This window comes from Otolemur garnettii, unplaced genomic scaffold (assembly GCF_000181295.1).
Source record: "Otolemur garnettii isolate 467f Iridium unplaced genomic scaffold, OtoGar3 scaffold00286, whole genome shotgun sequence".
NCBI lineage: Eukaryota > Metazoa > Chordata > Mammalia > Primates > Galagidae > Otolemur > Otolemur garnettii.
The window spans coordinates 840,999-856,911 of record NW_003852681.1 but is presented as its reverse complement, the minus strand read 5'-3'; the positions used below and the strand labels follow the sequence as shown (position 1 = coordinate 856,911).

General features: G+C 46.1%; 1 protein-coding gene across 11 annotated transcripts in view; it reads right to left on the bottom strand.

Moving 5' to 3' along the window:
* KDM5C (lysine demethylase 5C) overlaps nt 1–14,341 on the bottom strand; it is a 34,204-nt gene extending 19,863 nt beyond the window's left edge. For 6 of the 11 annotated variants that reach the window (XR_002771346.1, XR_002771345.1, XM_023508883.1 and 3 more), the window contains exons 1-10: nt 13,658–14,341; nt 9,801–9,878; nt 7,317–7,439; nt 6,850–7,020; nt 5,890–6,024; nt 4,855–4,978; nt 4,264–4,445; nt 3,107–3,265; nt 1,143–1,262; nt 855–1,013 (exon numbers count right to left, since the gene is read on the bottom strand). Coding sequence is in view for 9 of the 11 variants with exons in the window: in XM_023508883.1 (XP_023364651.1) it covers nt 855–1,013; nt 1,143–1,262; nt 3,107–3,265; nt 4,264–4,445; nt 4,855–4,978; nt 5,890–6,024; nt 6,850–7,020; nt 7,317–7,439; nt 9,801–9,878; nt 13,658–13,807 (1,401 nt within the window). In the remaining 2 variants the exon portion in view is untranslated. The remainder of the gene's footprint in view (nt 1–854; nt 1,014–1,142; nt 1,263–3,106; nt 3,266–4,263; nt 4,446–4,854; nt 4,979–5,889; nt 6,025–6,849; nt 7,021–7,316; nt 7,440–9,800; nt 9,879–13,657) is intronic. The other 5 variants (XM_012813643.1, XM_023508881.1, XM_023508879.1 and 2 more) reach the window with 3 other exon arrangements.
* Between the last annotated feature and the right edge of the window lie 1,572 nt (nt 14,342–15,913).

Sequence of the window (15,913 nt, the reverse complement as noted above, 5' to 3'; positions counted from 1 at the left end):
CTCACAGCAACCTCCAACTCCTGGGCTCAAGCAATTCTCCTGCCTCTGCCTCCCAAATAGCTGGGACTACAGGCGCCTGCCACAATACTCGGCTATTTTTTGGTTGCAGCCGTCATTGTTGTTTGGCAGGCCTGGACTGGATTTGAACCCTCCAGCTCAGGTGAATGTGGCTGGTGCCTTAGCCACTTAAGCCACAGGTGCTGAGCCTAATTTTTCTATTTTTAGTAGAGACAGGTTTCACTCTTGCTCAGGCTGGTCTCGAACTCCTAAGCTCAAGCAATCTACCACCTTGGCCTCCCAAAGTGCTAAGATTACAGGTGTAAGCCACTGTGCCTGGCCATCTCCATTCAACAACTAAAGAAATGGGCTCAGAGAGGTGAAAGATTCCACCACCTCATATCTACACATGCCAGGTATCAGGCTCTATTCTTTATATGCATTTCATCTAAATCTTATAGCAACTGTATAAGGCAGGCATAGTTATGCCCATCTTACAGAGTCATCAAGTCTTTTTTTTTTTGGAGACAGAGTCTCAAGCTGTCACCCTGGGTAGAGTGCTGTGGCGTCACAGCAACCTCAAACTCTTGGGCTTAAGCAATTCTCTTGCCTCAGCTTCCCAAGTAGCTGGGGCTACAGGCATCCGCCACAATGCCTGGCTATTTTTTTCTTTTTGTTGCAGTTGTCATGGTTGTTTTAGCTGGCCGGGGGCAGCTTCAAACCCGCCAGCCTCAGTGTATATAGCTGGCACCCTACCCACTAAGCTACAGGGGCCGCCCCATCATCAAGTCTTTTAAATACTAAATGACTTGCCTAAGCTCACACAGCTGACATATAACCATTAATCATCCACTTACCTCCTCCTCAGGGGTTAGGTGCCGTTTACTATCACTGACAGGGAAACCGCTGCCAAATTCTTTGGAATGGATGTCAGCCCCATACTCAACAGTTACATCTTCCTCAATGCTATTCACTAGTCGCCAGAACTCCTTCTCCACAAGTTCTGTAGGTACCATCTGAGGGAACAGGGGTAGATGACTGTGGCCCATCACATCTTGGCCTCAATGACCCAGGTGAACTCCAACCATCAAGAACTAACACCTACAATCCTAGCCCCAACATTATCCCATCCCTCCATCACCTACGTGCACAGGCATGTTGAAGTAGTCAGCTTTAAAGGAGTCAGCCATCTCGCCAAAGCTCTGCAGAGTGTATTCCCGGGTGGCCTGCTCAAAGCCAAAGGCTTCAGGGGGCCTCTTACACTCCTGAAACCCAAAGGAGAACTGTCATCAAAACAGGGGAAAAGAGATGAAGAATCCTCACAAGTGGAACTGAAATATGTCATAGGAGTTGGGAGGGAGAAAAGCCCTAGATCTGCACTCAAGGCCCCTGAAGCATGTATTATTTTACTTACAGCTCTATTTTTTTCTCTTACCACTCTGGCTTAGTCTTTTCATTCCCCACATGCACTTTTACCATGCTTTTGCTCATAGTTCCTCCCCTTTTGCTCATAGTTCCTCCCTTTCTTTGACTAATTCTTCAAAACCCAACTCCAGTCCCAGAGCCCTCCCTCACCATGACAGCCCACACTCTTTTCTTTCTTGAGGACTTTAACTAACACTAGGCTCTGACTTTAATATGCTATCCTATGTTGTTCTGCTACCATTTTTTTCTTTTCAAGCTAAAACAGTATAAGTTCATATGGAGTGCTTATGGAAGCTTTTTTATGCCCAGACTAGAACTGTAAGCCTGGGGAAATGACACTGAATATTCTAGTACCCTGGAGGATGGAAAACAAAAGCACCAGCTCTATAGTATCAAACCCTACACTATTTCTGTTCTTTAGATTGTCTCAGAAGACAGAATGTGGATCTAATCTACTCTGTACCCATGTTCATGATTTTAGATGAGAACTACATGTATTATAGTCAGACACTCAACCTGCTCATGTCTGAAAAGTAAATGTCTATTTGGTCTACTGGCTCATAACCACTTAGAGAAGAATAAAGTAGAGCTGACATTCTCTCCATTGTTCAAACTCCTTTTCACTGGAATCTCCACCACTGCCAAAGCCATTATGCACTGCCCTGGTCTTTCCTCATCTGTGTGTGTGTGTGTGTGCACATGCACAGGTGTGCACGTACACATTTGGTTTGGTTTCTACAACCACAATTGAACCCCTAATATGAGACAAGAGGCCGTCAGTGTCTTCTCTCCAGAAGTCCAGAGGGAAGTATAGAAGGTGAGCACTGATAATTTAGAGAAGGTAAGTAATTTATAAAATATATTTGCTCTACTTCCCAGCCACTTGGCCCTCACTGTTGCTTTAGCTGCTCTCCTTTATTGCAGCCCTTACTGCCCCTACCCACACCAGGTACTCTCCCCCTTGCACAGAGGTCTCTAGCCTCCAGTCTGGAATGCCTGCTAGTCTCCAGCCCCGGTCTGGGATACTTGCCCACCACTTCTACTTAAAATCTGTATCATTGCAAACCAATCTAAATATTACAACTAAATAAATACTATTGGAAAATAATTAAATAATATTATACCCATATGATAGACTATCTAAAAGAAAAAAAATCATACTTTGAGTAAATCAATAATATAGAAAAATGATTACAAAGTAACCAATAAAAAATATATAATAACAAGATCTCAAATTTGTTAACAATGGTTATCTCTAGGTAGTGGGATGATCATTTGTCTATTTTTTAAGCTTTCTTACAAAAAAGGTAAAAAAAAGTAGAAATTTAAAAAATACTTTTTTCTTTATATTCCTATCTTTCCAATCTCATTCCTGACATCTTCCCTGATTACTACCCTTGGTCATTTTTCTCTCCTCTGAACTTCTGTATCTCAGAGCTTCTAACAAAATTTAGCATCTGCTTACCACATATGATCTAATCATGACACTTACCTCCCTAGTTGGTCTGGGAGCTCCCAGAGAATAGAAACAAAAGTTGAATCTCCAAGTCATCTTTCTCCCAAAGCTCTACCCCAGGGTCCCAAAATGTAAGATTGTGTCTGAGATGGGGGGCTGCCCTCAGAATGGCCAGATAAAGACAAGCAAGGATAAGGCAGATGTGGACTGGGGCTAGAGAGGCCTTACCGCCATGACACACTTTGGGCACCGCCAGATACCCTTAGGGATCTCAGGCAGAGGAGGCAGCAGGCAGAAGATATGGTAGTTATCATCACAGCCATCACAAAGCAGGAGCTTGTCATCTTCATCCCCTCGGGAACACATTCGGCACACGTATGATTCAATCTGCCAGGGGAAGGAAACATCAACCCATGTTCTGTCCAGTCTTCGAACATCAAGGTCCTCTAGAAAGTATGCTAGTCCAGAGAGGTCTCCATTGGAAATCTGCTATTCTTACTGGCTGAATCATTCACAACTCTATACAAGCTAATCACACTAGGACTCAAATTCAAATGCATGCATGAACCACCTCCTTAAATAAGCAGGTAAAGCTGTGAGAGCACTCTTTTTATCATTCAGTCTTGAATCCTCCCATTTTTATTCATTCAATACATACTTTCTGAACCCATGTTCAGCACTACTCTAGATGCTGGTACAGAGATGAAGAAGACATAGTATCTACCTTCCAAGGGCATATAGTACTTCAGAAACATATTCATGAAAATTAAAACTGCCAATAGTAACCCATAAAGGATACTGTGGGAACCTAGGGAAGGAAGCAAGCACCCAAAGCCGCTGGAGAAAAAGAGGATGGCCTTGAGAAAAGACTGTTGAAATGGTGACACTTAAAACTGGAAGGTAAGCTGAAGCTTGGCCATGGGCAGAGTATAGGTAGAAACTCTTCCAGGCTGAACACGTGCAAAGGATGGGTGAATGAAAGAGCAAGGTGCACCTCAGGGGAAAATAAATGAACATATTTAACAAGTAGTTCAGTGTGGCTATAGCAGAAGAGTCAGGTGGGTAGTGCTGGGGAATAAGTCTTAGAGGTCAGCAGGGACAAAATCATGCAAAGTAGGAGCTTAGCCTTTATCCTGAAGCAATGGAGAGTAAGTCTCCTTCTCTGGGCCATTCCAGCACTTCATGTTGACAGCACTTGATTAGCCTTTCTTGTTCTTTGCTCCACATGAGTTGGCCCTGTTGCCCCAATTAAGTAAGCTACCTGAGGGCAGACCCCACTAGGCCTACTTTTTTGCTTAATGCAACCTGGTCCAATGCCATCCTGGGGAAATGCTCATTAAAGGGATGAGAAGCAGAATATTAGGAAATCAGGGCTGGGTCCTTACAAACTGGGCATTGCTGTGGTTCCTCCGCAGCCTCATTGTCATCTTGGTGCAGGGCTCTGGGCTGTGACTCAGCTCCTCCTTGCTCTCCAGAAAGGTCTTAGGTGAGGTTGATTCCACCTTCATATCCCCACCTAACTCTTCCTTTACCACTACAGTGGGAGGACACTCAGGCCCTTCTTTATCTGGAAGAGAGAAAAGTGACTCTGAGTGGCGCCTGTACCTCAATGGGTAAGGAGCCAGCCACATACACTGAGGCTGGTGAGCTCGAACCTGGCCTGAGTCAGGTAAAACAACAATGACAATTACAACAACAACAAAAAAAAACAAACAAAAAATAGCCCTGTGTTGTGGCAGGCGCCACACATGAGTAATCTCAGCTACTTGGGAGGCTGAGGTAAGAGAACTGCTTAAGCCTAAGAGTTGGAGATTGCTGTGAACTGTGATACCACAGCACTCTACCCAGGGCAACAGCTTAAGACTCTGTCTCAAAAAAAAAAACAGGAAAAAAGTGGCTCTAAATATAGGTCTAAGACACATAGGGCCCTACCTCCTCTCCTTAGGGGAGGCTATCCCCAACATGTTAGGCCTCACCTTTCTTTCTCAGAGTCTTATCCTTGGCCATGAGGCCTAGGCCCATCATCTTGGGGCCTGCCCCATAGATCTGAAGCTTCTTCAGCTCTGGATTCTTTTCAATGTCTTCCTCTGTGGGTTCCGGCTGGAAGGAAAGAAGGAAACAAATCAAGTCTGCTATCTGGGGCAGATTATCCCATCCAAAAACAACAGCTCAAACTACATGTCACCTGAGCTCACACCAGGGGCTGAGGCAGATGGACCAAGGGAAGAATTCACAGCTGCTTTTTGGAGACTGAGGGTGAACCTCTCAGCTTTCTCTTAGAAAGGAATTAAAGACGGGGTCCCAGTTTACTCACTGTAAGATGAGAATATTAACTCCTACCTTACAGTTATGAGAAGATAACGGTAACATATGAAAAAATTAAGTGTGTGGTATTACCAATAAATGGTAGTGACTAATAGGATCTTATTAAATTACCTGCATCAGTGAGCCCAGAAACGGTGTCTATCTTGTTCTCTATTGTATCCCCAGGGCCAAGAAAAATGCCTGGCATGTATGCTTCTGCCTGAAGATAAGATATAAGGAGCCAGGCACAGTGGCACATGCCTATAGTTCTAGCTACTTAGGAGGCTAAGGAGGGAGGAACACTTGAGCCCAGAAGTTTAAGGCTGTAATGCACTATGACCATGCCTTTGAATAGCCACTGCATGCACTCCAGCCTGGGCAACATAATGAGATCTTTGCTGTATTTAAAAAATACATATATATATAGATATTAGAAGAAAGAAGAGTTCTATACCTCTATGAGCAGAGTGAGTCAGGAAAGGAACAAGACAGTCAAAAAGGACAGACATGCAAAAGAGATTATATAGCCAAAGTAATTATACAGACAGATCAAGGTCCAGCTCAGCTGAGGGTGGGGGAACATGAGTAAAGCCTGAAAGAAGCATACTGAAGCTTGGAAAAACTCAGAGAAGAGATAGTGGAATAGGGAATACAGTCTTCGCCAGAGGGAGGGAGAAGACTCTCTAAGTTAGAAGGAAAATACTCACATCAGGCTGCAGTCTCTTAGCCCGCCGACCATAGCTATTGAACTTAGAAGGCTGCACAGACTGTCGAAGGGGGATGCTGTGGGGTTTGTATTCCTTGTCCTTTTCCTCATTATCAAATGGACGTGTGTTACACTGCTGGAGAAAGGTGGGGGATTAAGGGTCAAGGTGTGGGGCTCCAGCAAGAACTCTTCTCTATTCTCACCTAATGACAACCAAAGTTGTGGTCTACATACGTGACCCATACCAATAGCCCTTGTTCAACTGGTCTTTATCACTAACGCCAGCACACACTCTGGGAATTCTAAGTGTCTTTGCTTACAATCCCTCCTCCTTCTAACCACCTCCCCAACTAAATCAGACTCCATCCCTTCCCAGATCTCTCTAGCCCAACAGACATCTCTCTTCTCTTAATTTTTGTATCAGTTCAAACCTTGTCTGGCTAGGCATGGCGGCTCACGCCTATAATTCTAGTACTCTGAGAGGCCAAGGTTTGAGCTCAAGAGTTCAAGACCAGCCTGAGCAAGAGCGAGATCACATCTCTACTAAAAATAGAAAAATCAGCCAGTCATCATGGCACTCTCCTGTAGTCCCAGCTACCTGGAATGCCGAGGCAGGATTCTTGAGCCCAGGTTGCAGTGAGCTACCATGATGCCACTGAACTCTACCTGCTACCCAGAGTGATGGCAAGAGACTCTCCTCAAAAAGAAAGAAATAAACAAATAAAAAAACCCCTACACATATAGACACATGCAAAAAACCCTTGTCACTTAACACAGAGTAGGCTGGCTTCCATGACCTTTGACCCTGAGCAGTGTAGGAAGAGACTAAATAAACATCATTAGGCAAGACTAGAGTCTGGCTCCCAGGTCTCCATCTACTAAACCAATTCCATTAACAGCAGATGTGGAAATCTGTGTCTATGGGTAAAGCCTCAATACCACCCCAGCCTGGTGTCCTTACCACAAGGTTGGCTCCAGATTGGTACATCTCATAGGGATAAACGATACGTTCATAGTGAGAACGTAGCAGGGAGCCAATGTTTTTGCCTGGTGGGTAGTTGAGGCGCTGGGCTACCCGGGCCCACCGACGGTCCTTGCAAATGGCTTCATAACCACCTTCCTCCACCACAATCTGAAAGGACAAGCAGGAAGGAACATGGATGTACTGTGTACATGTACATGAGGGAGTAGGCCTACAGAAAGGGGAACAAGGATCACTCTAGTCCTATACTTCATTGGGGGCTACCCCCTTTCCCAATCTCAAACTTCAACAAGAGATGCTAAGATGTTTTGATGACAGCTGGTGTGTTACCATGCTGTCCCTCTTCCACTGCAGCCTAGAGATCCAATATCCAAACCAAGGGGGCTCCTACAGTGCCAAGGCTATTGGGGTGAGGTGGGAGTGTTTGAGGAAAAACCTGTTCTTACTTTGCTGAGACTGTAGAGGTCCAAGATCCGCCGTTCTACATTGGGAATCTTTAAGGAGGAGCCCTGGATTTCCCAGAATTTGGCAATCTGGTCCAAGTAGTTCAGTTTCACTCTCGTCTGGGCCTGAAGAAGAAATGGCTCAAAGAGGCTGGCCAACCCTTCCCATTGACCACTGTCTTTTGGTTCAATCTTAGGGGAGCAGAGAGGAAACAGAGCAGCCCATGTATTCTACCTAGGGCTTCTCACAAGGAACTGGATCCCAGAGTCCAAGCAGTACCTAGCCCCACTTCTCTCTCATCTTTGTCACCTTCTAGTCAATTAAAAAAGCCCAAGATCCCAAAAGAGAGTCAGAACAGCCAAAGCTTTACATACATTCTCTCTTAATCTTCCTGGTGGGGGAGGCTGTATGAGTATTATTATCTCTTGTACAGAATAGGACACAGGTTCAGAGGAGTTAGATCACATAGTAAGCACCAAGATATCTAGATGCCTAATAAATTTTAGCTTTTCCCTTGCTACTGAGTTGCTGTATAGCCTTGAGCAAATCAGTTCTACTCTCTGGACTTCCGTTTTTAAATTATACAAGGAACATAACTGTACAGTCCATTTACCCCAGACAGTGAACTTAATGAGGGGACCAGTGAAGACTCTCTGGAAATTCCAGAACTGTACCTAAGCTCTAAAGCATGTCTCAGAAAAGGAAGGCTGCTAAAGAGCACATGCACCTCCTCATGCACTACAAAACTTGTTCATGGTGGCTGAAGTGCGAGAGTGTATGCTACAGGCAGAATAGCCTAAAGAACCAAGAGTGGTGCACTGAAGCAGCACTGGCACTAGATGCTAGGAATAAGGTATATACCAGGTGTCCTCAAACTACGGCCCGCGGGCCACATGCAGCCCACCTAAGACATTTATCCGGCCCACTGGGTGTTTCTGCCACCATTGCCTGTCCTGCTTAGCAGCCAACTTGTCCCGGGGTCCGCAGTCTGGCCCTCTAACAGTCAGAGGGACAGTGAACTGGCCCCCTATTTAAAAAGTTTGAGGACCCCTGGTATATACCATGCTTCCCTGAAATCCCAGTGACCCTAGAAGGACTCCCAAAGGTCCTAAGTCTATAACCTCCTCATTCTAGTCAGAGGGCCCAATTCTAGGGAGAAGTAGATAGGCATTATCATTCACTACATTGTCCTGATCCACTTAGGGGGAACCAGGACAGTTCTGTTTCACAATTGAGAAAATCTAAGTCTGTAGAAAGAAACAATCCACAGCTCTTTAGCTGTAACTTAAGAGGTTATTTCTTCAACTTCAACCCCTTAGCTTTTCTCCTCATCAGCCAAGAGTCCTCTAGAAAACCCTGCCCTGTCTCATGCTAGAGCTGGCCCCCTACACCCCACAGACCTAGTCAAATCTATTTCTCCAAGGAACTTGCACCTCCCTGCAAGAAATGACTCTTGCCCTCACAATAGCCCCTAGACTCTAGAACAATAGTTTTCATGGGGGGTGATTCTCCACCATGATTTTCAGTTGTCATTAACTGGGAGAGGGTACTACTGGCATCTAATAGGTAGAAGTCAGGGACGCAGGTGAGCATTCTGCCACGCACAAGACAGGTCTCTGACAATAAAAAATTATCTGGTCCAAAATGTTCATAGTGCCTAGATTAAGGAACTCAGGTCTAGAAGACCAGTAAGCTTTTAGTTAATGTTTATTCAGCTGGACCAACCCACCACTGCCACCACTACCACCACCCTGCTGGGACATCTAGTAAGGCATATGGACACATAATAATTGGTGAGGGAGTAGCAGCATATATTTTCCATGGAAAGCTCCAGGATCTTACCTGAACTGGCTTTAGGGTACCCACTCTCATTACCTGATGGCATTCTCAAGCCCCTAGTGGAGAATCCTACCTGTCCATGCAAAGGACTTAGACTTCCTGTACAGAACAAAAGGGAGAGGGAAAAGCCTACCTGCTTGACCCTTTAACCAAGTCATTAACCATTCCAGCCTCCACACAGACCAGTTCTTGTTCCTGTCCTCTACCTCACCTCCCACTTTACCAAGAACCATGGAAGGAAGGTAAGAAGCTCAGGGCTGAGGAGGAATCGGATGTATAAAGTTACATTTAGCTGGCCAAGGAAGAAAGGGTCTCAGCCAGCACCATATTTCCCCTTTGTTAACCCAGGTAGGGTAGGTAAGTTGGCAGGGGAGCTTCAGAAGAAGCAAAACAATGCAAGAAAGGGACCTCTCAGCCTTTCAGCTATGAAGTCAGAAATGCTAAATGCCCCTGCCTCTTGATTAGATTCAGAGCTCTAAAGCTTCCTCCATGCCCTAGGTATACCAAAAAGGTACAATTTCACAGAAGAGAAATAAAGAAGGGCCTAGTTAGGTAAAGAACCCTAGCCAGAGAAGGTATGAAGGAAGTGAGATCAGAGCTCAGATATCTATTCTTCTAAGCCCAACACCAGCTGCTAGTCCTCTTACCTCTAATTCATTCAGCCTCTGGATTCGGGGGGTAAACCTGAAGTTATCCACTTCCACAGCAAAGGGTGGCTGCCAGTCCTGAGAGGGTAGAGAGGAAAAAGGGATTTGGGTCATCTCAGCATAGTGTAACACCAGAGGGTACAGAAGCAGCTCAGAATCCCATTCATGCCTTCCCAGATCTCTAGCCATGCCAGACTCTTGGGTCTGGCAAATGTCCAACTTACTCACCCCCATCTCCTCCTAGAACTCACAACAGGGCCTAATAGCCTCTCAAGTCCATATGCACATACCCTGGGAAACTTCTCCTGAGTCCATCCCAACAGTACAGAGCCAGGATTTCAAGAAACAGAGGGATGGAGCCCCAAACAGTTGACCCTAAACCCTCTCCACACCCATATTAACACACAGCTCCTAGCTCCTTGTTCCCTAGGCATGTGCTGTAGGACACAGTCTGGGAGTACTAGAAAGCACACAGGATCTGGAATCAAAAGACCTGGGTTCATGTACTAGCTCTACAACTTACAAGCTATGGGATTTTACCTTTCTAAATCTATTTTCTTCATCTATAAAGAGAGAATATGAACTCTAATCCAGCTTTCTCATAAGACTGATAAGGAAAATTAAACTGGTTGTTATATGAAAATGTTATGCAAAGAAGTCATCATTAAGACTTGACATTTAAGGCTGACCCCACACCCATATACATGCAGGGTAGCTCAGCTCTGATCATAACAGGACTTAAAGGTTTGGGCCTTTCATGTCTGTTTTCCTGGTTTAAAGGGCCTGAGACAGACGCTGCAGAGAAGAACAGATAACAGAGAACAAGAAGCTGTATCACTCACCTGGTCTAGAAGGCTTCCAGTAGGTCTTCTCTCATATACCTGCCTGGTATAGGAAGAGGCAGGGGAGGAAGCCCCAGGGAATAAGTGTTGGGATACCCCACTGACTAAGGCAGCAAAGAATGAGAGGATTTGGGGGGGAAGTCAGGGAAAGATAACGAAAGTGGAGAAGACTCTGCCCTGCCAAAGTGGAGCTTGTTCTGTCCTGCCCAAAGGATAGCTGTGAAGAATTCCCTCCCCAATACCTTCCCCCAACCTCTCCCAGTTCTCTTCTCCGCAGAGCTCTGCCTCCTACCAGGGTGGCAAAAAGAACCTAGACCAATGCTCTCATTTTACAAACAGGACAGTGAAGCCCAGAGAAGAAATGTAATTTCTCCAAAATTACATGCTGAGTTTGTGGTAGAACCAAGACTAGAACCCATGTCTTCAGACTTCCAGACCAAGGTTCTTTGCACTACACCAGGCTACCAATGTTTGTAAATAGATGGTTACACAAGGAAAGGGGAAGGGGGACAGTAAAAGAGAAGAAAAAACTGTTGACCTCTTCTATATGCACACATTTAGAAAAGAGGCCAGAGGACTCATACCAGCATGCACACGTAATGCCCCTCACCACCACACTACACCACCCCACCCACCAGCCAAAGCAGGTAGTGAACACCTAGGGCTCAGTACGCAGGGTCAAAAAAAAAAAAAAAAAAAGTCAAAATGGTACAGTTGAAGCCCAGACAAGCTCTTATGCCCTCTTGCCTCCAATCAAAATAGGGCACTCCCCTCAGCACAGGTAACACAGGTAGAAAGGTACTCAAAAACCAAAACTCCAGGTACCCTTCCTTCCTGCTGAATGAAGTTCTAGACAAGAACTTGACAAAATATATGCAATATCAAGCACTGGACAGGAAATGACAGAACCAGAATTCTAGAGCAGGAGCTTAGATGCAACAGATAGCTGGGGAATGTCCAGCAAACAAGTTGCCTTTATTCCCATACTACTAAGTGCCAAATACTCAGTATATTGGCAAATTAGGATGTGGTGACAAAAAGTTGGCTTTCTGATGATGGAAGCAAGATTCAAGCTTCCCTGGGACTTCCAGGGTACCAATGCTCTCTTCCAATCCATCTTTCCCAAGTGTTGAAGTCACCTGCCCAGAAATTCAGAACACCAAACCACCCTGCCTCAGACAAACCTTTAATTCCCAGGTACCTAACCATGCAGGGGTTTCTACCCTTGGGCCCAAGCATCACTTGGGTGTGTACTTCAAACTCCAACCAGAAGGCCAGCTGCCTAAAGGTGGCCTAGAAGCAGCTCTAGAGGAGCAAAAACCAAAACAAAACCAGAGAACCAAGTCTCTTAGATACAGGGAAGCACAGTTTAGAGTAGAAAAAAGAAATATAACAAAGGACAGCCCCTGCTGGCCACATACACACACCTGGGACACATCATTCTTCTCTTCCCCTTCCTTGTTCCCCAAAGCATGCTAACACCTGGCCAAGGCCAGCCTGCCCAGATAAGGCCAAGATAGAAAAAAAGGAAATTCAGGCCTCAACTACACCCTATGTTAGATATGCCTCTTTTCCACAGGCTTGCCTGACCACTTCAGGGAGTGCCTCCTTGAGGATGCACAGGACTCCTGCCTCTCCCTTCTGCTAGCCTTCCTTACCTTTCACTACCCACTCCCTCACCATGGACAAAGATACCTCAGAGATCTATCGCCAGGCTCCAAAAAGGAAGAAATTAAGATTGCCCAACACCTCCCAGAGGATCCATCTGAAAGGAGGCCTAGATCTGTGGCTGAGCACCAGAATGTATCAAGTTGGATAAGGAGGCCTATGGTGCCCTCCTCAGGTGGGAAATGAGGATTCCTATCCGGTTTCAGCCAGGAGATGCCCATTCAAAAACACCCTGCTCCAGCCAGACTCAATTCCTGTCCCTGGAATTCCAAGTGATAACCAAACAACATATATAATCATTTCTCCTCCAGTAACACAGCAGCCTGCCCAGCCTTTGGGGGACTTTTGGCCTGAAGCCAGGCCTAGGAGAAAAGATTCTACTTTTTTTTGCTGACCTCTGGGAATCAAATGTTCCAAGGGGGGCAGGCAAAATCCCATAGCTCCATTCTGTTTCTGGGGACCCAAGAATGGCCTACCCTCTGGGACCTCCTACATCCTTGGCTAGAACAGAGTAAAAATCTTTTGAGGACTCACACTTCATCACCAAGCAGCCTGGTCCAAGGCCCTCCATAGGAAGTCAATTCTGGGAAGTGATGTTCAAGAAAGGCCTCAGGAAAAAGGGACAATCCTCTGAATCCACCTCAGGGGAGAAAGAGTATCACCCCCTCTGAGAGTGTTTTCATGACTCGTCCACCAGGCATAGATGAATTGGTCTGACAGGGTATGAGCAAATATGAGTCAATCCACGTACGGGCAAGCCAATGACCACATCAAACACCTTCAGGGTCATGATAATTACCACTTATCTAGTGGCGTTTAAGTCAATCCTCCAAATGACCATCTCTGGGACTCATTTCACAGGCTCGAAGAGAGTACATTTACTTGCCCAAGGTCACGCAGCTGCTAAACTTCAAAGTGGTTTGAACTCAGGTCTGTCTATCTCCCTTTAGAACTGTGATCTTTCCATTACACCACTGCCTGCCTTAAGGAAAGTGATGACAATAGATGGAAGAAAGGCCTTATTCAGTGCAGCCTTGACCTAGGTGGTCAAGAGCAACTAAAAAATGTGTGGAGTGCCTCTCTGTGTACTTTTCCCCCACCCACTAGGAATCCCTGTCTTGAGCCAGGGAGTGATTCTGAAAAGCAGTAGCGTTGGCGGTGGGTCTGACTCCACGTCACTTGTGGGCGTCAGATCACGAGAGGACCCCTGCTCCCAGTAACCTTTCTGGGACCCCCGCGGCACCCACAAAGGTCTCAGCCACCCCATCTCCCCACACCTCGAGCTGCCCTCTGCCCGAGCCTTCATCCTCGGCCTTTCCCCCGGCGACCACCAGCCCCAGGCCTTACCGCGGGTGGGCGGATCTTGCAAATGCCTGACTTCTCCGCGATCGGCCTGATTTTCGCAATGTAGCCAAGAGGGTCTCGGAACTCAGCCCAGCTAGGCTCGAACACCGGGCACTCCGGCGGCGGTAGGAAGTCGTCGGACCCCGGCTCCATGGTGGGCCCGAGGACAGGGCCAGGAATCAGGAGGGCTTGGACCGCCCTTAAGGACTCATGGCGCCGCCGCTGTTTGAAACCGAGGCACTGCTCGGGGACTAGGCCCTAAGCTGGGCGGCCGCCGCCCGCCGAGGGCCCCGGGGGGCGTGCGGCAGTCGCGCTCTGAGAGTCTCAGACTGAAGCTACTGCTGCCGCCTCTTCGTTCTGCTGCGTTTCTTCCAAACTTGGCCGCTGCCTCCCAAATACTGCAGCCTTCGCCACAACAGTTACCTCCCAACCGCCGCGGCCTTCATCGCCGCCGCCGCCATCTTGGTTTGTCAGCGTCTGTCCACACCTCATCACAACAAACCGGATCCTTCCGCGGGGAGGTCCTCCGAGCCTCGTAAACTTTGCGTCAGGCCAAGCCTTAGAAAGCCTTCATACTGTGGGCACCGAGCTAAATATACTAGTATTGACTTCCTATTTGGAATCATTTACTCAAAAGCGCCACACTGACTAAGAGTAAATAGTTCTTTCCAGCGGCGGAGGAGCAAGATTGTAATTAGTTTACCGGATCTTTTTTCCGGATGGACCGGCCGTGCATGTTTAAAGGTCAGTTGTGCGCATGCGCACTATGAAGACAAACCGGAAGAGACGCTGTTGTCTGTGGGTGGTGGGCTCTAACTGGCACCCCACCCCCAAACCCCCGCAGACCTCCGCCAGGCGGTCATCCGTTCCCCGGCGTTTTCTGCCACTTTTCTCTGGTCTTTCTGGAGTGGACAGCGGAAGATGGTTTTGGGTGCCTGATTGGGAAGAACCCCTTCTGCTGACCCGCAGATTGGAGGAGAAACACTACGCTCCCAGCTCTTAGGCCCTGTCTGGAGCTTTGAAAGAAGGAAGGCAGCAGGCTCCTGAACCTCTCAGAAATGGGGTTTCCGTTTTAACTACCGAAGAGTCATTGGTAGTCAGCATTTTAATAAATGCTTTCAAGTTTTCCATATGCACTTTTGTGATGTGTATTCCTACAAGCCTGTATGTAGATATATTTTAGGTATAGGATATATAGAAACAGCATATTATCCATTGCTACCAATGCTTGCTGTGTAAAATACCTACTGTTTGCCCATTTGTGAGCCTACAGTGTACTTACCAAACATCTATGTACATTGATTATTGTGTATGGCTCCTGTGCATTTGAGTACCTACTATGTGTACATCTACTTATATTGTGTACATGTTCTTTGGGAAGTTTATGAATAGGTTCGTTGCAGCTACAGTACTTTGAGTATCTAACCAGTACTTTGGACACACACATCAGGCATCTCCTGTTCTGAGGATCATCTATATCATTCATCAGTTGTGGACATGTTGCATATAGTTTGAGCACCTACTCTGCACATATTTAAGTATTTGTGTACATGCTGATTAAGTACTTATTTTGTGTTCTCCCACCAGACTATGAATTCCTTAAGGGCAGGGACCATGTGGCCTTACACATCCTTAGCACCTGGCATATTAAGCAGTAAATGAATAACTGACTAAACAAAAGAACCACACTCACCTCATCCCTGTTTTGTGGATGAACTGGGTGAGAATAACTTTGTGTCTCCCTTTTTTGATTTGCAAAATAGGGTCTCTTCCAGTTCTAAAGTAGGTATGAGCTGTTAGTTCTAATTCCTAAAAAGTTCTGGCATCCATCCAGTCTTCTCCTGCCACCTTCCACTCTTCTTGTAAGTCTTTTATTATCTATAGTCAGTACTATTAAAAAGGCCTCCTCAAGGTATCTGTGTAAACTTATGGTTTATTAGATAGATAGACAGAGAAATATAGATGTATACTATGTGCTTAATCCATATACATAACAATAAAATGATATATCCAAAATAATTCAAAATGAAATATGATACTAATGGATTATAACTCAATGATTAAAATAACAATCCATGATCCTAGATTGATATAAATAAATAAAACGAGGGCAAAGGGAAAGCTCTTCCTTAAAGCAGATCCTAAATAATAAGTATAGAAGGAGCCAGGCATGGTGGCTCACACCCTCTGGGAGGCTGAGGCAGGTGGATTGCTCGAGCTCATGAGTTTGAGACCAGCCTGAGCAAGAGCGAAACCCTG